Below are 23221 nucleotides of genomic sequence, written 5' to 3' on the forward strand. Positions count from 1 at the left end.
TCTTTCAACTACTTTGTCAGATTAGGCAGAACCCAATTAACGGTTGTTACCCATGCCAATTTAATCTCTGAACAGTAACAGTGAAGTTATTTTAGAAAATTAATAATTTAAACCTAAGACAAGAAAGAGATAGTTAGCATTCTTTTATTGTTAAAATAAAAAGATGTTCATCTTAACAGTTACCTGGCAGAAGGAAATCAGCATGTGGTCTAGCCCCACCATGCTGAGGAAGACTTTAAAGAATCACAGTGTTCAATATGCCTTTGTTATCATAATGTATCTGCTTACATGTTCATTTTTAAGCATATGTTAGCATATAGTTAGATTAGTATGTTAAACTATAATTCTTCTAAGGGTTTTTAGGCACACATATCTTAACATGTGAAACTTCTTGCCAGAGGTTATAGCTCATGATAAAAGTTTCCGACTTTTTTTTAACCCATATTTAAAATCCATGGGAAAAAAAAAAAACAACAGCGAAAACCAAAAACCCCAAAACCATTTGGGGCTAGTAAAGAAACCACCCCCTGCTCAAGGGGTCTGTGGTTTGAAGCACAGAACAGATTCTGGTAGAATATTCATGGAAAGTATGATTAAATCCTCTGCCTTTCCTCATATTCTTCCTCAGACACCTCTATTGGTCACTGGTTATCCAATACTGTTAAAAGTAGACTGAGAGTACCCGCAAAGTTGGAATCCAGGAAATGGGCAGCCACTTATAGTCAGTTATACTGTGCTTAAACCTCAGAACTACAGCATGCTTACAGCAGATCACTTTGTTTTGCTGTTGTTGCTTCATCCCTGCTGCCTACTGGCTCCTCTCAGAACTTTTTCCCTCCTCAATCCTCAGAACTCCCACCAGCCAGTTCTTCTACTGGAAAGGAAGCTACCTATTATCAAGTACTATAAAATAACAGGTGACATGAGGCACGTCAGTGACCTTTTGGTTGAAAAATGGTGTACTAAGAACATGCTTCACACAGGACTTTCGTTGGTTGAGACAGACACAGTTCAGCAGTGATTTAAATAATGGAACCCTCCAGCATATGTAAGAATTAAACAAGTATTATATATAGGGATGCAAACATTAACTTTTCTATTTTCCAATAAACTCTGCATTCAGATCCTCTGGGTCTTCATATATACCTCAAAATTCATTACTTATGGAACAGGTACCGTATAAAGATATAATTGCTGTTCTAATACTTACTTTTTCTTTGTCCTCCAACAATGCATGATTTTTGGAGGTCAACACAATGCATTTCCATGCAGTTTTCTAGCAATCCACTGTGTCCACAGGTACAAATCTTGTAACAACCAACATCACCAGCTGAGGATGGAACCTGAATAAGTGTACCTTGACGGACAATAAAATCTGAAGCTTCTCCCAGTTTGCAACCTATATGCAAGGAGAAATTTTAGCTCATATTTAGTATATACTTTGGCAAGTGTCGCTACCAAAAATAACTACTACTCTTTGACTTGTGAAAAAGCTAAGGTGTTCCTAAAGCAGCCTTGCTCTCGCCCTTTAGACAAATTCACTCATGTCATAGAGGCAGCAAGTAGCAGAAATAGAAGATACTTCCTTGAGACAATGTTCTGAAGTACCTGTAGAAATGTCACTTCAGAGACAAAGACTGGTAATTCCAACAATTCTCAAGTAATCTCATTTACCACAGTTCTGTAGTATTATGAAATGTATGTGATATAACAAATACCACATACGCTTCACTCTCCAAATCACAAACTGAATTAAAGGGTCTCACAAGCAAAACCCAGTCATTTCCCCTCTCTCACGTATTTTATTGTGTCTTCCTTCCCTACTTGTACCTCTTACGTGAACACTGAAGGACTCTTGTAGGTAGACGTGAAGAGAGGAGAAAGGGAGAAAAAGCAGGACAACTGGATTTAAAAAAAAAAGAATGGAAAAGAAGAAAAATGGTTTTAAAAATTGCAAGGAAACAATAATAAAAGAAATAGTAGATTAAAATTACCCTAGAAGTAATGAACTGCAGCAAATCCCCCAAAACTTTCAACCAATAAAAAGACTGAATTCAAACATAAAAGTCACCTTCCCACCTCTAGAGGAAGTAAATTGTCTCTTCAAAATCTCTGGGTGAGCTTGTTTTCAGATCACTTTGAATGACTTTTGCAGCAAGTGAAGACAATACAACCTCTATAGTAATAAAGCTCAGCTTTTCAGAAAAACATAAGTATTTTTAAGGGTCACAGAAACATAACCAAAACAATGTCCCTAGGCTCACAAAAAGAATGAGCTGAAGTCTATCCTAAATTTTAGAAGAGCACAAGTGTAGCAGATGTACGAGTGAAGTAAAACCCAGTTTTTCTCTTTGTAATTAAAAATCACTGGAGAAACTGCTGATCAGCCACAGAACTGCTGGAACAAAAGAGGCTCAGGGAACTGATGTGAGACAGTTACAGCAATGTTCTCTATCACTTCCTCTAGAAAGGAGGCTGCTTCATGCAATTCAGTTTGAAAATCAGTGTCGCTCTGTCGCTCAGTCTCTCTCAACACATGCGTTCAAGCGGTCACCAAATGCAAGCTCTCCTGTTTGCTTCAAGAACCATAGATGATCCCTCATGTCACTGAATGATATCTTTTGCTTTAAAGGAAGGGGAAAAATTGTGGCACGCACTACTGGTGTCTAAGGTAGAACAATGAAGGGGCTGTAGAAGTTGGACATTGTACAGTCTCCTGCCTCCTTTTGTAGGTTTGACCCTTGTTATCAACACCATCCAAGCCTACCATTTCAAAGTTATAGAGCTGAAACTCATTCTACATGAGGCTCTCTCCCCAATCAGCTCACATTTACTCATGGTGCAGAAGTTAGACAACACCTGTGTTCTAAAGAAGTAGTTCCCAAATGACCACGAATACCTTTCTAGTGAGGTGCACCTACATTAAAAGTATCACTCAATGTAGCAGCAGCAGAAATGCAGTCAGCTGTGTACTGCTGCATCTCCAGACATCATGTTTAACGAGAAGCAGTACTGTGGGTCTCGTGGAAGGACAAGGCAGCACAAGATCCATTATTCATATTTTTGTTGTGCCTTTTTCCTCCAAACTACAAGCCTACATACAGATTTGGGAGAGACACAGAGCTAATCTGCCTTGTGGTTCTGCCTTTTTCTCCAGTCAATGAACTCACAGTGCTGTCAGTGATTAAAGATGAAATGCAGAGATGTTGCATCAGTGCTGCGAGCTCAAGTAGTAGAGAGAAGAAAGGAGAGGCAAATAAATTATGTGCCATGTCACTTCCTTCCCAAGCCCTAAACCTGGGCACTCTGAATCCAGTGAAGCAGCAACAGCGAAGCTCTTAAGAAAAAGTCTGAGTATTAATTTACTCAGACCAGAACTAGTTACCCATGAACTGCTGGAGAGATTTTGAGAAGTTGACCTGGCCTACGAAGGAGGATTTGGACAATTCCATGTAAGATACCATCTTGAACTTTAATATAATACCAGAATTGCTGCCAATGCAGACGTACATCCCAGGGCACCCTGCATTTGATCAGATTCTCAGAGCTCTCAAAATGTCCTCCCAAGACTGATAGCCTGATTTTCATTAATTTCAAGGCAAGACATAATGCCCATTTATTTCACCAGTAAGGAAAATAATGCGGATATGGCTAACGATGTATGGAAATACAGGGCAATACATGTCATGGTGTCTGCAGAAGCAGTGAGCTGCGCTGTATTTGCAGTATTGCATGCTTGTAATTTTAAATAGCAGGCAGGCTGCTTGAAGACCATGTATGGACATTTATTTCTTCTGAAGCAAAATAAGTAATATATCTTCTAATAAGATTTTATGTTTCAGTGGACAATAAAAACAGAAACACATTGAGAAATGAAAAGAGCTAGAAGGTAGGCTACAGTTTTTGAAAACACAAGATAATTGTGATTAATAGTCCTTTTGGAATATCAGCAATTCACTTTAAAACTTTCAACAACATTTCAGTAACATATATTTATCAGCAAAATTCAGGTAAACAGAAGTCCAAAAACCCTTACCTGGCACACACAAATACGGAAGACACAGTTCTCCAGATTGACATCCTTTTCTATTTACTTCACATAACTGATTAGCTGCACATGGATTCGGATTACATGGATGTGTAACATCTTCTACAATGTTACCTAAAGAACTTGGGCCTGAAAACCAAATGTACAGCATCTATATTGATTTAAATGAGGTTTATTTTCTTCAGTAAAGCACAGCATTTCTTACATTCAGTAAAATAATGTTTTTGACTATTCTGTGGAATATTTTTTATTTTTTTAACTGTACTTGTAGAAACTTGACATGACAAGGTAGTTAACTTATTTCAAAAGTTTAGTCCTCAGTCCTGGAAATAATGACCCAGATGATTCTTCAGAAGCAAAATATATTTCCTCTTTCTTGTTTCCCCAATAATTTTCTCTATATGACAAAAATACAAACTGACAATGACCAGCAGTTTAATCAAGAGAAGTCCCATAGTCAGTGATTAACAAACTGGAGGTTTAAAGTACACTTGATGTTTAACCAAGTTTGCTATCATTGATAAACTTTTGTTTCTGCTTTCCCTTTAACTCACTAGTAATGTTCTCCTGTTACAAGATTAAGGAAAGGGAAGACAACATGGAAAAGCAGCAACTGAATGAAAAGAACCACCCAAAACTTCAATACATTGTCTCTCTGGGAACAATTTGTTGAGGCGTGCTTTCAGCTGCAGCTCTTACTAACCAAAATTTTACTATTTTCAAAGTTCCTGGGATTCTGAGAAAGAAATATAACAATTTAATTTGGAAGAAGGTCTAAAATGGATAAATTCTATAAAGCTAAAAAGGTCTAAATTCTACAGAGATAAATATGCAATAGGAAGTAGTAATAGTAGAGCAGATTTGGAAAATAATGTAAAAAGACGCATTTAAATGAAATCTAGAACCAAGAAGAAATTTTACTAATACAATAAGGGATAAGACATTCTAGAAGAAAACAAAATCACAAAAACTTCATTCTTCCATACACCTACTAAACTCATGTTCTCTTGCCCCAAGAGTTAATTTGGTTTTTGGTTATTCTAATTGCGCAGTTAAAGAATAGAGTTTATGCATCAGGCAGAAGTGTAATTTTGTACATCAAGAAGTTGTGCTCTAAATCATCCTATTGTTTAAGTGACATTTATTTGAGATCAGTCCTCCCAGGCATGATCCAGCTTTTGCCCTGTAAATAAATAGTGCTAGTGGTTTTATTATTATAGTACTTCTTTGGCATGTGAGATGACTTCTTGAAGAACAGAGTTTTCTTAAAGTAAGATTAACTAGTTCATTTTCAACTAGGTAAAAATCATTGAAATTCAACAAGCCAGATTATTAGATGATACAGATTAGTGTACTTGCACTGAATATATCAAGTCCCCAAAAGAGAAGTGTGGTGGGTTAGCCTTGGCTAACAGCCAAACTCCCATCCAGTCCCCGCTCCCCAAATGGGATGGGGTAGAAAATAGGTAGAATAGGAACAGAAAAGCTCATGGGTTGAGATAAAGACAGGGGGATTGCGTAGAATTACCATCACGGGCAAAACTGACTTGACTTGGGGAAAATTAACTAAATTTATTGCCAATTAGAATAAATATCTAATTACAGATTCAGGCAATGGGAACAAAAAGACAAACACTAAAGCAACTTCTTTCTTCCTCCCTTTCCCAGGCTCACCTTCACTCCTTCACTCCAGATTTCTCTGCCCCTGCCCCAAGTGATGCAGTGGGGATTGGGAAGGGGGGGATGATGGTGACTATGGTCAGTACATAGCAGTTTCTCTCTGCCACTCATTCCTTGTCACACCTTTCCTCTGCTCCAGCATGGGCTCTCCACGGGATGCAGCTTCCTTCAGGGTACACCCACCTGCTGTGGCATGGGGTCCTCCACAGGCTGCCTTGTGGATATCTGCTCTGCCATGGAGCACCTCCTCTCCACCTGCACCTCTGACCTTGGTGCTACCTCTGTTTCTCACTCTTCCTGTTCCCTTCTCCTCCACCTGTCTGGCTCTTTTTGCCCTTTCTTAAACAGGTTTTCACAGAGGGACCACAAACTTTGCTAAGTGGCTCACCTTTGGCCTATAGTGGGCCCATTGCTGAACTGGCTGTGTCTGGCGCAGTGCAGTCCCTGACATCTTCCCATACAGCCCCTGCAGCCTCCACCGCTACCAAAACAACCTTGCCATATACACCCAATACAAGAAGGAATAAACTTAATGAGCTATGGCAATTTAAAAAATCCAATTTTCTCTAATACGCTAAATAAAAAGTCTCAAATTCAATACAATTTTCTTTAAAAGAAATAATGAAAGTTATTAAAAGCAATGATAAGCATTCAAAGTATCTTGGTTTCTAATTTTGTTGCATAGGTATGTTGATACTTACTCAGGTACGTATCCAAAGGGATACAGTTCTCCAAGTCATCTGTTGGAGACAAGAGCTCACAAATACTTTCAGCTGAGTGGCCTTCAGGGAATTTATTATGATCTCCACATTTCTTCAGTATTTCCACACAATCTGATCTTCAGATAAATAAAGAAACAGAACTTCATGAACACTACTTGAAGACAAAAAGTCTTGTATGAAAAAGATTTCTTTCCATTCTTCCCTTCCCTGAATCCACAACTTTCCCGTTCTGCCTCACAACAGAACGTTTTTTTTACATATATATCTACACATATATATGTATATGCTACGTTTACATACAGGGGGAGAAACAAATTTTTGACACAAAGACAGGAACTATTGCTTACACTACTCTTCCTCTACTTTGGAGTTGGTGATCTTTATTTTCTATGGCATCATATGCATGTATCTTTCAAGACCAAGCATTTCCTTGATTTACTAATGTCTAATATGGGTTGAACTCTATCTCACTACCTATACTATTAACCGGTCTCTTTTCTACCCAATCACCTACTTTCAAAATTTATTTTTTTAAAAAATAAATTTCATTTTTTTCAGACCTTTCTCTCAGCTGAAAATCACCAGTAGGTCCCCAAACGAAAAAGAGGAAAGATTTTATAGACACCACAGAGAACCAAAAAACCCCCAACAATAAATCAACTTTACAATGGAAGCATATACATCCATCTCATTAACAGGCAAGCATCTTCCATTTAGTGTGGAGATTCAAGCAATGGCAACTACGCAAGCTCATATTCCTTCCGTGTTTGCCTTGCCATGTTTTCCTAACATAAGTCAAACACAGTCCCACAGCAGCTTTTTAGTTCTCATTAAAATCCTTAGCAGAACCTCTAAACTGTTCCCCCCTCCCCAGTACTTACTTGCAGATAATACTTCCTCTAGATTTGCTGTGGCAAGGTTTAATCTGCAGTGAACAGGCAATTGCCTTCCACATTTCTGGTTGGCATTTTTTAATATCAAGCACGGGAATATTTATAAATGGCATCTTAATACTCCCTTTTTCCCATAGCTTCATGTCATTCATGGCTCCCTGGTCTGACTGAGTATTGCAGCTCCTAAAAAGTTCTGTTGGTCTTAAAAGAAGAAGTTAAGATATGGCATGTAGACAAGCAAAAGAAAACACCACACATTTTACCTTTCACCATATGAATTCTACAACCTTGATATGGCTTGCTTTTTGTGGTATAAAAGAAATGAATCCCTTCCACAGTTAAGCAAGATCAAAATCAATTTGAATTCTGTCTTTAAGGAAAATAAGCTCTTTAAGACTCAAGGCTAAAACTCCCTTCTCACCTCTACCTCTTAGTTCAAATATCAATTAAATTTTTTCTTACCTGAAGAAAGTTGACTTAAAAGCAAGTATCTTAGATATCCCGAATATCTGTGCGAATGTTTCCTGGTGAATCACTAATGCAAGTTGATTTATCATTTATATTTATATATAGGCTGCATCTATCACACATGATTCTACTACTCATATAACACTCATGCCACTGTATACTATTTCAAAGATAAGCCAGCGATCTCTAATAGCTAACAAAATTTTAAATGGTTTTTGAAACTCAAACTATTTCATTTGTAACCTTGCAATTACTAATTCGGACACCACTTTTAAATCATGCATTTTGCCCTACAGAGTGTAAAACCACAGAAATACCTCTGAAAGAAAAGGAATTTTGAAAAAGAGTAACATGTAAATTTAACAAGAATTTTTACCTTATTTATAATACACAACATTCCAGTAATCATGGCTTACTTGTCTATACAGTAAGAGGAATATGCTGCTAATACATAATGACATTTTACAAGTTCATGGGTTAGCTTTTATTCTTATAAGCTTTGTTATGTCTCTTGTTAGATACATTTCCAAAAGTTTATTCTAAAGAAAAACTATTTATTTTTAAATTATCTAAAAAAATATTTGCAGAAAGACAGCTACATACAATCTCAAAATAAGCCTGAAAAACATTTTATGTTATTTTATTTTATAAATCAAAGCACAGGAATTCCTTTATAAAATATTCAGTGTCTCTCTCCTACCTGTTATTAAAATTAGTGCAGTAAGTAAGATTTCTACAGCCCAGCTGACAAGGTTCTCGTACATCTGCTAAACAGGTCAACATGGAAACTTCAACTGCATTATACTCACAAAAGCGATCAAATTCTTGCCAGCTCTGTGAATTGCCCCAGCTCGTGCTATAAAGTTTAGTGCAGAGCTCTCTGAAAAAAAAAAAAAAGATGAAAAAGATAAAATTAAAAGAACAGCAGTTGTTCAGATATAGCAGAGCCTGTCATTTCTTTGCTGATCACAACAGCTTACACTCACTGTGGAAGATTGTGTTAGTGCCCACAAAGTCTGCAGTATCCAATGTTGTGCTCAAAGCAAATAACCCCACTTCACTGTTTCCTAAGTTTTCCAGTTTCGCTTAAGAATGCTAGCAAATCTTTAAGCTAGTAAGACTGAAAGACTTCAGAATATAAAACTGCAATATCCAATAAAAATGTAATAGCTGTAAACCTGAACTAATGACTTTGAGGTGAGAACTATCCCAGCTAATTTTATTTGTAATAAATCTAGGTTGACATGATAATGAACAACTTCTAATCCCATCCTTCAACTTCAAATCACACCTTCTCCTACAGAAATGATTGGCAAGCAAAATACATTTCTTCTTTTGCCCTGATGTTTGAAATAGGTGTACTGTTTGTTGCTTGTGTTTGAGATGCTTCCTGGTGTCAGCAATACCCAAGCCATTTTGTTCACAGCAATATCCTACAAACTGTCCCCATCCCAACTGAAGGTACAGAACTTCACTGTACTATTAAAGTCTACTGCATATTGAAAGCATAAGGGAAGTATCCATTCGGGGAGACGTTACTGCAGCCTTTCAGTACTTAAAGGGGGCTTAAAAGAAAGATGGTGGCAAACTTTTTAGCAGGGCCTGTTGTGACAGGACAAGGGGGAATGGCTTTAAACTAAAGGGGGGGTAGATTTAGGCTAGATATAAGGAAGAAATTTTTTACACTGAGGGTGGTGAAACACTGGCACAGGTTGCCCAGAGAGGTGGTGGATGCCCCATCCCTGGAAACATTCAAGGTCAGGCTGGACGGGGCTCTGAGCAACCTCATCTAGTTGAAGATGTCCCTGCTCGTTGCAGGGGGGTTGGACTAGATGACCTTCAGAGGTCCCTTCCAACCCAAACTATTCTATGATTTTTAGAACGCATTGTCAAAGCAAGCAACTAAAAGATACTATATCAACTGCCCTACGCTACAATGTTCTAAGAAATAACACAACTCCAGGGCTCTACTACTAAACTCATTAGAAGATCAGGCTGCATTCAGGATCTGTTGTTTTTTTACTGGAAACTTTGATATGAAAGGAAGTAACAGCTCAAAAAATCAATGCTTGCAACTTATTTTGACATACTGATGCATTTAAAATGCAATAATGATGTATTTTTAAAGTGGACAGATAACCACTCTAAACTAAAAATGCTCCAATTACAGTTATTTGCAAGCATGCAACTATTTGCTGAAAACCTTTTTTATTTTTAAATGTCAGAATAGTTAGTTCCATTATTTAATTATTAAATAACCTAAGTTATTTTTCATTGACAAAAATCTGAATAGCATCTAGTAAGGAATACTGCTAAGGTTTTAACATGCAGCAACTAGATACTTGAGAATTTGTGCAGTTCATTGTCCCCTTGGCTCTCTTTAGCACCTGGTTAAGGCCTCTTCATCTTGTTGCAATATTGGCTATTATGACCACAAGTAAGGTGTAGGTTTCATTAACTTAGTGTGTCTGCTATAATAAGCCAGTGCTAAAAGTGAGAAAAGTGTGATTCCTCTTATGGAACAGTATTTTTTGAGATACAAAGTAAGTATTGGACAGCATGTGACACCCATCTGATTACCTAAACCTGTATTTTTTCTAAGAATTCACAGAACTATTTATTTGATGTACATAGCAGGATTCGGGCAAAGGCCTGATATGAGACAACTTCTGACGCATTTTCACAATTGGAAATGAGGGTAGAGAGATACTGACCTACATGTGGAAGAATTTGCTTTCGAACAGCAATGGAGCTTAGCTCCATCGAGGCCTGTTGAAGGTGGAGGGTGCACAGTGACTCCTGGGTGAACAGATCTTGAACTCTCAAGAAAACATTGCCAAAGTGGATCCTGAGGGAGAGGCATTGTTTTACAGCCTTCTATAAGTCCATCAACAATTTCAAGCTCTGTTTTCATTGACATTAGAATTCTTTTACAAGCAGTCTGACATGCATAGTCTTCTGCTCTATCACAGCAATACAAACCTGTTAAAAAAATTAAAAATAGTTAATTATCAAGCATACAACAACCACCAAGATGTGTAACATAATAGCCCTTAGAGAAGAAGTGCTATAAGGAGGCTTTTTTCCTCCCCAAATAATCTCAAATAACATTGCTTCTTTTAAATGCAAACAGAAGCAACTCTGGAAAAAAAACAATATGTAGAATTAAAAAAATAAATAAAAATAAAAAATGCACCTACAAACAAAAGTTATCATTATATAAATTCATATAATTACAATTATAATATAGAATTACATTAATACAATTTATACAAAAGACTTATACAATAACACATTTTATATAAAAAGTGCATACAATCCTCAAACATTTTCAGTATTTTTTATAACTTTCAGTAAAGAAGGATTTTTTACACTTACTATCTGTAGGATTTCTCATTGGATATGACTGTGTATAGTTGTTCACACAGTGTATAAGCTGAGGGCTAATAGAGGCACAGTAATTTTCAACTGCTTTAATTTGTGAAGGACCAGGAGAAGAGTCTGTCCGAAAAATTGCTTGACAATATTCCCGGCAGTTTGTATGATGACCTGCATAACTGCAACAGACTGACCCCACTGAGGAAACAAACAAACAAACAACAGAAAATCTATGGGTTCCTATACAGAGAAATGAAGAAATGAGCATGTCTGTACCACACACAATGATGCTCAAAGTATTACTGTGAAAAAAAATGAAGAAATTCTTCTATGCTCTATTAAAATAATCTCCGTCTACAGAATGACTAGGAATATCTGTAAGTAGCCAAATTACATTTGTTTGTTTGGCTGGAGAAAAAAGTCCCTAAAGCCGTCTTGAACTCAAGTTCAAGACACCAGCCAGCCACCTGAATTTTAGCTTCAGCTGTTTTGTTCTTATTTAAGGTAACCAGACTTGTCCTATAATTGAATTGTTAGACAAATATTAATAGTAAACAAATAAATATGAGAGTAGTGTCCTAAAACTCATTAAAAAAAATACAGATGGTATCATGATTCACCCATTTTTGATACGTTATTAAATATACAGTTCTTGAGAAATACTTTTACTAGAATTAATTCTGAGACACTGATTTCATTTTATATAGACAGACATCAGGCAACAAAACACTTGCATGGTGCAAGACTTCATCTGTGCATTTAATTTTGTTACTTAACACTCATCAAATGAACAAAGCAGAAGGAAAAAATGAGCTTCTAAGCAATCGTCAAAATAGGACAGAAAAAACAAATCCAGATACACAAATTAAAAACTGTTATAAATTATATGAACAGCCCAATCCCCTTATCACTTGAGCAAGAAAATTTATGCATGTGGTTTGTACTTTTACGGAACTGAATCCATATGATTTGTGTATATGTACACCCACAGAATTTCTTACATTTTAGAGAAAAAAGGATAGAACGATAGAAAAGAAAAACAAAAGAGACAAACTATTCATTACATACTTACTTTCATTTCTGTTAATACAACTAAACAGAGCATTCTGAAATCAAAACAAAAATAGTGTTACAAGCCAGAAAACTTCAAATAAATACCTAAGTGTCCAGTCATTTCTTATAATGAGCTAATAAATCTAACTTTGTTATTGTTTGTTCCAATTAGATTGGATTAAAACAAAAACACTATATAAAAACACTGAAAGTAGGAAATTAAAAGATCAGGGGTCACCTGAGTTCTGTGTGCACTCGTAATAAAATAAATATTCAAGCAAGTAAACAGGAAGACTTTCCTGGATGACCTTAGAAGCAGCATGCTATAATAGGATGTCCCAAAATTTTTTTTTAATGACAACAATTCTAAAGATTCTATGTGAAAAAAAGCACTCTGCACAGATGCACACAATCAAACAGAAAATCTCAACAAACTAACTCAACAACAATATACCTTAAAAGCTAAAGCATGCTATCAACTCCCTCAAACTGCAGCCAAAAGGTACAGTTGGGGGATATACAACACGTTAAATGGCAGAAGAAGGGAAACATATACCCTGCTGTTTTGTTTCAGGGGACTCCACAGAGCAATCATAGAATAGTTTGGCTTGGAAGGGACCTTTAGAGGTCATCTAGTCAACCATCCCACACACCCACACCCTCCCCGCCACCCCCTGGCAATGAGCAGGGACATTTTCAACTAGATCAGGTTGCTCAGAGCCCCGTCCAGCCTGACCTTGAATGTTTCCAGGGATGGGGCATCCACCACCTCTCTGGGCAACCTGTTCCAGTGTTTCACCACCCTCAGCGTAAAAAATTTCTTCCTTATATCTAGCCTAAATCTACCCTCTTTTAGTTTAAAACCATTACCCCTTGTCCTATTGCAACAGGCCTTGCTAAAAAGTTTGCCACCATCTTTTTTATAAGCCCCCTTTAAGTACTGAAAGGCTGCAATAAGGTCTCCCCAGAGCCTTCTCTTCTCCAGGCTGAACAACACCAACTCTCTCAGCCTTTCTTCACAGGAGAGGTGTTCTATCCCTCTGATTATTTTTGTGGCCCGCCTCTGGACCCGCTCCGACAGGTCCATGTCTTTCTTATGCTGAGGGCTCCAGAGCTGGACGCAGTACTCCAGGTGGGGTCTCACCAGAGCAGAGCAGAGGGGCAGAATCACCTCCCTCGAGACTATTGAACTCTTGCCCAAAACTACCACAGTCTTCCCCACACTGAAAAAGCACATTTCTTCTTAAAAAAATAGATACTGCATATAAGCTTTCCAGAACTCTGTGAAAAGATGAAGTAATGACATTGAAATTCCAAAATGTAGTTGCCAATTATCAGACTTTAAAATTACATGATTGTGAAAAAGAAGATAAATTTGAACCCCCTTCACACCTGACCTCCACACTTGTTAGAACACCAGATTGTAAAAAGTGATCAAATACATTAACATAGTGACAAAACACAATCCCCATCTTCATAAAGTTCTTGATCTCCGTCATTTCCCCTATCCCCATCATTAAACAAATTTGTATTTTACACAGCATCTAGAGAAGGAAACAGAAACACCGTCATACGGATCCATAAACATATTGTGGGATTAAAATCTTGCTTTAGTGCAGCAAAACATCAGATGTGCTACTACCTCTACCTAAGAAAAGGAAGAGACCTCAAAATGCAGACCTAACTTAAGCTCAGTAGTTCACTAGATTCTTCATCTATGTTAGTTACTAGTATTCACTGCATTGCAGAGAAGTGGGTATCCCCAATGATCTTTGGGGTATTTTTGTGAAAATTTGTACTGCTGCAAACAGATGGAAGTGTCACATTTTTAAAGTGAAGAAAATACAAACATGTTAGGAATCATCTTGATGTTTTTATTTTTCTTTTTGTCTTAGAGATTGTTTAGAGTGCAGGAGTTTGTTTTTCAATTCATATTCTCTACTTGCTTTCTTCTCAGAGATCATTTGAGTCAATTAATCTGTTTTGGCAGCATCCTTATTTCCCCCTCTACAGTCTAGGTAGGATTACAGAGAAAAGCAAAGTAAATATCAAAGTGATCAAATCTCCCAGTGGCTAACTCCTAAAAATACCAGTAACTACAACACCTGAATGCTGAGGATTTCCTTTCAAGCAGCTTGCTCATGTTCAGTTATGTTGCACAGGGAAGGGTAAATACAGAACATATCTCTGTTCACAGGAGCGGCACAAACAGGCAGTCTCATCTCTGCTAGACAGCTTCAGTGTATAACCCACACTTTCTGCACCCTTTCCCTTACCTACTCACCTTCAGAGACATCTTAAATTCTGACACCAGAATCAGTAAATATTAGAGAGTCCCAACTTTGTTGAAGTGCTACTCATTAAGCACATGTATTCCACTAGAGAACCGGAGAAGTCTACAATCCCACTTTCCCTTTTTAAAATTTTTTTTTCCTCATGAAAGTTTTGTAAGTACCCAAGTAAAAACATGATTCTTTTTTAAATGTTGTTCTTAATTTTCAGAGCTATCTTCATCCTCTTTTCTGTTGTTCATTTAAGAGTAAGCACTTCAGAACACAGATGGGCTCTCTATGCATGAATTAGCATTCCTGCATAGACAGTTCTGATGAAAATCTAAGAGCCAAAAGAATTATTTACTGTATCAAAAGATGGAAGACTCACATTTTAACTTAGATTTGAAAAGCCTCAAGCCTTGATGTTTGTTTGTATCATACCATTAATGATTTTATTTTATGCTGTAATTTAAAGCACAAGTTCCAACTTGCCAATTACTCTTTATGCCATGTAAATCACAGTGCCACAATCCTGTTTTCTACAGTCTCACAATTATATAATCTTTTGGATAATATATTTTTGGATAGTGAGATATGTTAACAGTCAAACACAAGATTTTAAAGAGGTTAGTCCCAATACTGTAGTGAGCAGTGTCGTTTTCTTCTATTTACAGTCAGGAATTAATTTAAACCATGGGTAAACCATGGCAGATGTGGCACTGAAATAATGACCCTAAGAGAATAAACACAAATCTAACTTGACAATGTAAGTTAGTTTTCCATGAACACCAGCTACTTATAATTTTACTGATCGTGAATAAAAGCACAGATCTATTGTGAACACCTCACACAAAAAGTCAAAAGTCTGCCTACATAAAACAACGCCCAAAACCTCACAAAGTAACAATTCAGACATTGTATTTTCATTCTTCTAATATCCTCTACCAAATTTTAGATCTTTTCTCCCAAGAGCACAGATACTGCATAATTTCTCTGAGACTGAGAATGAATTTGTAGCAACATCCCTCATCCCAGCAGCAAGTTTTCATCTGATTCACTTCAGATTTTCCCTCTTTACGACCCATAAAGCAAATCCTGTCACCCATTCATCTGTGTAACACGGATGAGGGACAAGAGAACTCATGGGAACAGAACATGTAGACAGAGTCACCATCCTACATCTGTAAAGAACAGATTTACACCGTTGCCTAAAGGCTCATGTCATTTTTATAGCACCATACATCTTTATGGATGCCAGACAATGGTTATCAGAAAGTCACTGTTTCAGTGTGGCCACCTCGTTTCTTTGGGACCTTCTGTGTATGAAAAAAGAAACAACTGTCAGATAGGAATTGCCATACGCAACATCGCTCAGACACAGAACTGACCGTCTGCAGAAGCTGCTGAAATTAGACTTCTCCACACCCACCCTGTATCGAGCACTGGAAGGTAGCATACTAACCCGCTGGACAGAAAGCAACATTGTAACTTTATTAATTAATGCACTGGGACAGTAGAGGCTCCTGAAAAGGCTGAAGTCTGTCTGTCACGGCTTTACCTAAGTACTTGACCATACTGTTAGCACAAACAATACTTAGAATCATGATGTAATGCTGCTATAAACTCAGCTAAAAACTGTCATGTTATTTAAAAGTTGAATGTTACAAAAAAGTTATTAAAAAGCAGTTCAGGGATAACAGTGTCACTGGCCCTCTTAGCTCAGATTGCAGTTTATAACTACACACAAAACCGAGAAGAATGTTGAGAAGATTATGATGTCTACCAACATTCCTCCTCTAAAGAAGGGCTCAAGTTGAGACAAAACTATCTTCTTATAGCAATTTTACACACCAATTTTATACAGGCAGGATGCCCTAACCACATAATAAATCTTCCTTCTGTACTTTGAAACTGTAGTTTCACAGACTGCTGAATCACTGTAACGATGCTCGTATTTCTGTTTAGAGGAGGTAGTCTTACTTCTCTTTTCCACCACCTTTTCAACTCTCCTCTCCCTGTTCCCCATTGTATAGTCTTGTGTATGCCTTTACACCAGCTCTGGCACTAACCATCTTCTCATGACCTGATTTTTCTTAGTAACCCTGCTGAAATCTCCTTTTTCTCATCTCCCAGGAATTTAAATTGGCAATTTCAACAGGTATAATGCTAAGTTAGAACAGGATAGAATCATCTTTTAGATATCATCTTTTAGAAGAACCTGCCAGATGCCAGAGGCAGAGTAAGGTAAGGAGAAGTATATTTGTATGGCTAGCACTGGGAGGGAATGTGTGTGGAAAAAGGGCAGTTGCAGGAAGGAACAGGAAGAACTTCAGTTGCACTGAGTTGTTAAAGCAACTCACCATATTTCATGAAACCATAGTGCCTGTAGCCACCACAGAATACAGTGCTAGTTAGGGTGCTGACTTTGCTCTTTTTGTAGGTCTGGATAATTGTTCAGTTTCCCAGAAAGTACAGGTACACATGTGGGGAGTGCTATACAGACATGAGAGAATCTTAAAAAAAAATATAAAAAATTAGGGTGTAGTCACCTGCTCATAAATAAAGCTGATAACAGCATTAACAGTCAGTCTGATTTGAATTACTAACCATAACTTCATTACAGAACACAGGATTAATGCCCATCTCCAGTAAAGTAGCACTCATATTTAAGAAATCAGCAGCTTTTCTGCCCACTCAAGCTTCCTTCTGAATCTGCTAGTGAACTGTCAGAAGAGAAAGACTGAGAAAACAAAGCAAAACATAAAACACAGATATAGGTAAGGAAAAACAAAACAAAAAAACACAAAAAACAAAAGAGCAGAAAAGGATGTTCTCTTTAAAGGAAGAACTAAGTCATCAAGATCTGGGAAAATGAGGATGAAAAGGCAATACTGTGTACACACACAGAGTCTGATACTCCATTTTCAACTTGTGAATAAAATATTAAGTGAACAAAGATAGCAATATTGAAATTTATAAAACACAAACATAATAATTTGTTTTATTTGTGCATTAATCTCATCTTTCAGACTTCTCTTTTTTTAAAACCAAATGTTTCTGAAACTGGTGACTAAAGCCAGTGAAACTATAAGCAGAAGGAATGGAAAGTGGCAGGCAGACACAGGCCACACAACCATGTATGCCTCAAAGAAAACAGTCTCAAAGATCTTTTAGTGTTATGGAAATTGAAAAAGGCAATTGAAGTTTATCCAGCAGAGAACACTGTCCAGTCTTCCTCACCAGAAGCTCCTTGAAGAAAGATTTTAGCCAGTACTGCAGGACCTAACTGGTTTCGCTCTTTTTGGAGCTCATCAGCTGCAGGTAACGGCTCAAAAAACAAAATGCATGCACACAAACACATACAGAGGAGAACATTTTGCTAAAGGAATAAGTCTTCTGCATTGTAAGGCATGCTTTTGTAAGCACATTTTTTCTAAATAGCTGCCTCTAGTGTCTTGAATGAAAAGTGACAGTGAAGCTGTTCTTTCACACCAGAAATCAAGAGTATTTTGCTAAAAATCAAAGATTATTTTCCTCCCTAAAAATTATCATGGTATCTGTATTCTGCTATCTCTGGCAGAAAAATAAGTTTAGTACTGTTGTCTTTGGCAACCTAACCATGTTAAATATTTGAATATAGCTCCTATCCAATTAAAGCCATCTTAATTTAGAAGTATTACCTACAGTTAACAAATACACTAGGAAACAAAATGCTTTACTGTATGAGAACAGCAATGAAAGTCCTGTTAATCTCTCCTTGACTTCATTTAATCTTTGAATGTATCAACAGAAGATAAAGTCAGAAGGTAACATACTAAGGTTTAGTGGAGTCAGCTGAAGTTCCAAATGATGGTGCACATCTGTTAAGAACTTTAAAAACTTGCAGTAATTAACAAGTAAGACCAAGATTTTCCTCAATTATGTAAACCAGTAAAGAAGTGAGAACACTTGTACAGTAAGGTAGAACAAAATCACTAGAACTTGAATTTTGGCAAGATCATTGAGTGTTCTATCAACCTTCTTTGAACAGTAGAGAATAGACAAAAAGCACCAGAAGATAAGATGACAATAGTATCAGCTACAATGTGTAGTATATGGTCAGAGTCCACCCTGAATTCGTTAAGTAGTACTTCCAGAGGCCACACACAGCCATATGCCTTAGGAGTTAATTAAAACTGTTTTGCAACCTTTTCCTAAACGATGTCCTAAACAGCCCCTTGAGTTATAATCTGTTGTCTCTGAGCAAGCCACACAAACAATTAGATAAGAACTAAAAACTGCTAACTGCATTTTTCAGAAGGGGTAATTAGTAGCCAGCATTCACTAAAACCTCAGCATAAAGCAGGATCAGATGACCCTAGAAGACAAAACAAGCCAATACTGTAGCACAGTGAATACTTTTCTGAATCCCTACTACAGCACTTGAAGCTGCAGGCACTGCATTTGAAGTTTCTGTATTTAAAAACTGTAAGAAAATAAAGTCAGATTAAGCTAAACAGTGCTCAAATCTGTGAGAGCAAAAATACCTTTAAACAGTCCAAGGACATCAAAAGTATTTACTACTGTGTGTCAAAAATATTTTTAAGAGCAGAAGCTAAATAACTGGCAACATTTCCAATTATATTTCGACCGCATGGCAGACGTTAATAGTGCTCAGCTGCAGCAAAGCTCTCATAATGCCAATTAACTAAAGAAGTTTGAATGTCATATTTAGTACACATGAAATAAGAACTGGAGTTCTTAATGTGCGGAGAGGTGAACTCACAGTATGAAGTGTAGAGACTCAAGAGCTGCAATCTAATGGAAATTTTAGTACCACCCTTTCCATACACAGCAGAAAGAAAAGTGATCTTAAATGCAATAATAAAGCCTTTACAGCTTATTTCAAGCTTTATAAACTATTTTCAGTTACTCTTCCAAGCATGTATTCCATGTGGTCTCTTCAAAAAGTGAACCTCAACTTTACACAAAACTTTTAAAAATAGGAAAATCATAAAATCCTACATACAATCCATACAGTCTCCACTTCTTTTTTTCTTCTTCCTTTGACTATTACCTACCTTCTTTTTAGAGGAAGATGAACAGGATAGCAGAAAGCTCGAAGAAGTAGTGAAAGATAAAAGAGTTGAGATGCATAGAACTAGAGAAAAAATGAAGATGACAAAATGAGTGTCTGAGAAGCAGAAGATTGGAAAAAGGACTACCACAATAAAATCTTTCAAAAGAAGGCAAATAAAGTACATTTCAGTAACACTCAAAAATATTCATCAAGCTGTGTTAAATTTTTTAATTTCTGTATGCAGTGCTACTTGAAAATAAAAAGTGTTTAATAGGACACGCAATTGTCAATGCACTGATCAAAAACTAATAGCTTATTACAACATGATTCATTTCTAAAATGTGTAAAATCTCCAAATTAGAAGAATCACAAGCTTCATAAATATTTACAGTAAAAGTGATCCAGAAACATATGATCAGCAGAAAAAGCATCTTCAATTAATCTTGTGAAAAGCTGGCACATCAATGCTAAAGTGATTCTGCTACTGTACAACCTGAGACTCCGCTTAGCAACTTCAAACTTTGTGACACATCCTGCTTGGAGTTTGGGGGTTTTTCACTGCTCTAAACCCTATGCCTTACCCTTGAAGACTTACCTCATTTTTCATGCTCACTAACTTAGTGGGAAGCTGAAGGGTAACTCATGAACTTGCTTCCCTAATCTCAAAAGATTACAGAAAAGTACTATGCACAGTTCAGTCAACTATTGTAAGAAGCTTGTGAAAATCCTCAGGAAATCCTTACGTGAGTATGTAAGAAAGCTATGACAGTGTTTACAAAAAGGGAATTATACTTTTATAGTCTTAATTCAGCTAGTTTTCACTTACATGTCATGTACTTATATATTCAATACCTCAATAACAGACTTGAGAGCTCATGAACAAGCACTATGATCTATATTGTAAACTAATTCTCAAATTGGATCCTCATTTTTAGTGAATGAAATATGAATTCTTAAACACAAAGGCAAACACAGTATGTATGACATTGCATTTATGTGAGTCACAGGCTGTTTCTGATCTTACGTCACCTCTTTCAGTTTTAACTAGCCACTCCCTTCCCAGTTGTTCAGTTTCTTCCCCAGCCAACCCAACTGAATACAAAAGTATGGTACTGGTCACAGACACAGAAGCTACTTACAAACTACAGAGGGAGCAGGACACATTCACCAAGGCACCAAGAAAAATTTTTTTTTAAGAAAAGGAGAAAGAATGACTAGGGTGTGAAAAAGTGCAGGTTCCCTCCAGAAATATTTTTTGGAATCTCCTATCTTAGGCAAAAGTTCCTTGAATTTTATACATCAATGGGTCTCTGGAGAGCACTGTAAGTACTATTTTTCATGAGTACCTGTAAGCCTAAATACATAGGAAAACCCACTGTCATACAAAATTCTGTAATAACTGAAGATCTACCATGTAAGATACTTAATTTCTCTCCCTAACACAGTATCTATATCTACTACTCCTAGTGCCCAGTAAAAAAGTTCTCCTCCGTTCTTCACCAACCAGAAGACCGATTCCTCCTTCCATCACTTTTCTCCCTCTCCTTCTCTTTTAGTGTTGCACAGATAGAACAAGTTAAGGTTTTCTGTACGATAACAGCAAGATCACTCTTGAATAAGAGTGAGGGACCCACTTTCCAAAATTCCAGATAAAAACTGGAAAAAGAAGAACTAGGAAAAGTAAATAAGATGACTATCACCATTTTGTAGTCATTCTTTAATCTCTTACCTTTCCTCTCCCGTTCTCCTTCAACCCATATTGGCCAACCTCCTACAGCAATGCAGAAATCCAGAAAAAAAGAAGGAAACAGACCAGCATAATAGAGGAGAAGCTTACAGATGCTGACAGTATAGCATATCATAGCATGAAAGGAGACAGAACAACTTAAAATGAAAATTCATTTTTAAGAGAACAAGCTATGGTAACTTTAACAGTGAAGAGTCTAGGAAAATACTCCATAGATTGTTTAGATAAAAGGACCAAAGGTGGTGGTGGTGGGGGAATTGAATGTTTCCTGGAAAAACAGGAAACTTGCTACACTTCTGCCCAAATCAAGAGAACAGAGAATTGTCTGATAATCTGAACTGTTGATTCTGAGCAGAATTTATGCAGGACTGCCTAATTCAGGGCAGGAGGAAATGAGATGAAAGCGGGGAGGAGGAATCTGGCTTTTAATTAAGAAACAGATCGAAAGAAAAGAAGTCCTAGCAGAAGAGCATTTCTACAAACTGTGTTAAAAAGGATATAGGTAAAGGCAGATTTCTGAAAATATCCTGATGATTAATTTTAAGAGCAGAACAGTAAAAATAATTGCAAGCATTCATAGTTTCACTGATGTTACAAAAAATTATTCATCTGAAATGATTTACATTAGAATAGGATACTTAAAAGGTTATTCTTTCCTGAGTTTGTTTCTTTAGGTCACTTTTAAGCTGACTCTCCCACTATAGAAGCGGAAATGTTTCTGACGGAATGAATGCTCACAATGAATGCCAACTTTCCTCAGAACTCCTATGAAACAAACTTTTTGGAATCCATGTCTCCATTTTGAAAGTTGCGTCTTTTTATTCAAATTAAGATATATGCAAGTCTAGAAAAAGACAAGCCCTTTTTACAGAAAACGATTGTATTTTTACAAAAACTGTAGAGAGAGGTAACTTACATTTGGATAAAAATGAGTATATCCAGAAATATGACTATAAGAAGACTGGACTTTCCCTCTTCTATAGGATACTTATTACAGAATTTATAAAATTTAAAAAAGTTGATTTTTAATAAGATCTATCCAGACACATATACACATACCTCGTATTCCTTCCTGCAGACCTTTAAAACATCATTCTTTGCAGAAGCCTGAAAGACAGATAAATTTCTCCATTTGTAGTAGAAAATAATAAAATCATGTTGCAAAATAAAGACGATTCTACCTTTATATTAACTGTGATAACCATGGATTCATGATCTGTTTAAATGTTCCTTTTTAAGAACCTAAAGAATCCATGTAAAGCTTTAAGAAAAAAAGCAGAAACCATGACTGTCAATATTACATTTAATTAAAAACCAAACCCTCATATTTCTGCACCAAGTTAGCTGATACCAGAAGCACACAAAGCAACTTTGTTTTTGTGAAAGGTTTACCAGAAATGGAAGAACTTGAGCATAAAAATCTCCCTATTTTGCACGCTCAGTACCACTTGTGTGCCTCTTTCCCTCCTCCTCCCTCTTGTATGTACAGTCCTATATTGTCAAATCGATTTGCAGAAATTCTCCTTCAAACTGCAGATCAGTTTCTTCTGTAGAATACCTCTTGCTCCTTTTTCACGTCACAGATATTCAGAATTATTCTTACTACTAACATTAGTTATTTCCCCCTCCAGTAATTTAGAATACCAGGGTAAATCTGACCTTGGACCTATCATATGACCTTCTTCAAAATGCCTCCAAAACCCCCTCAAGTTTCAAGAATCAAAATTAAAATCCAAATATTTCCCGTTATCCCTACGTTTGGCAGGTATCTATGTTTTAGTTTAAATGAAAATCATATGAAATGTATCAACCAGAGTCAGCTAAAGTACAAAATAGAGCCAAGATTCTGAGACAGCAGAGTCGTCAATCAAACAATACAGCATCTGATTCTGAGAATAAT

General features: G+C 36.7%; 1 protein-coding gene across 1 annotated transcript in view; it reads right to left on the reverse strand.

The window, feature by feature from the left end:
- The window catches only part of RECK (reversion inducing cysteine rich protein with kazal motifs), a 74015-nt gene that overhangs the window by 17575 nt on the left and 33219 nt on the right, over positions 1 to 23221 (reverse strand). The window contains 12 exon segments of the mRNA XM_076330679.1: positions 1211 to 1399; positions 4037 to 4177; positions 6430 to 6566; positions 7332 to 7544; positions 8512 to 8691; positions 10526 to 10793; positions 11190 to 11387; positions 12262 to 12295; positions 19576 to 19638; positions 19641 to 19655; positions 21304 to 21345; positions 22381 to 22428. Of these exon segments, the coding sequence (XP_076186794.1) occupies positions 1211 to 1399; positions 4037 to 4177; positions 6430 to 6566; positions 7332 to 7544; positions 8512 to 8691; positions 10526 to 10793; positions 11190 to 11387; positions 12262 to 12295; positions 19576 to 19638; positions 19641 to 19655; positions 21304 to 21345; positions 22381 to 22428 (1528 nt within the window).

This window comes from Aptenodytes patagonicus, chromosome 2 (assembly GCF_965638725.1).
Source record: "Aptenodytes patagonicus chromosome 2, bAptPat1.pri.cur, whole genome shotgun sequence".
NCBI classification, from domain to species: Eukaryota; Metazoa; Chordata; class Aves; order Sphenisciformes; family Spheniscidae; genus Aptenodytes; species Aptenodytes patagonicus.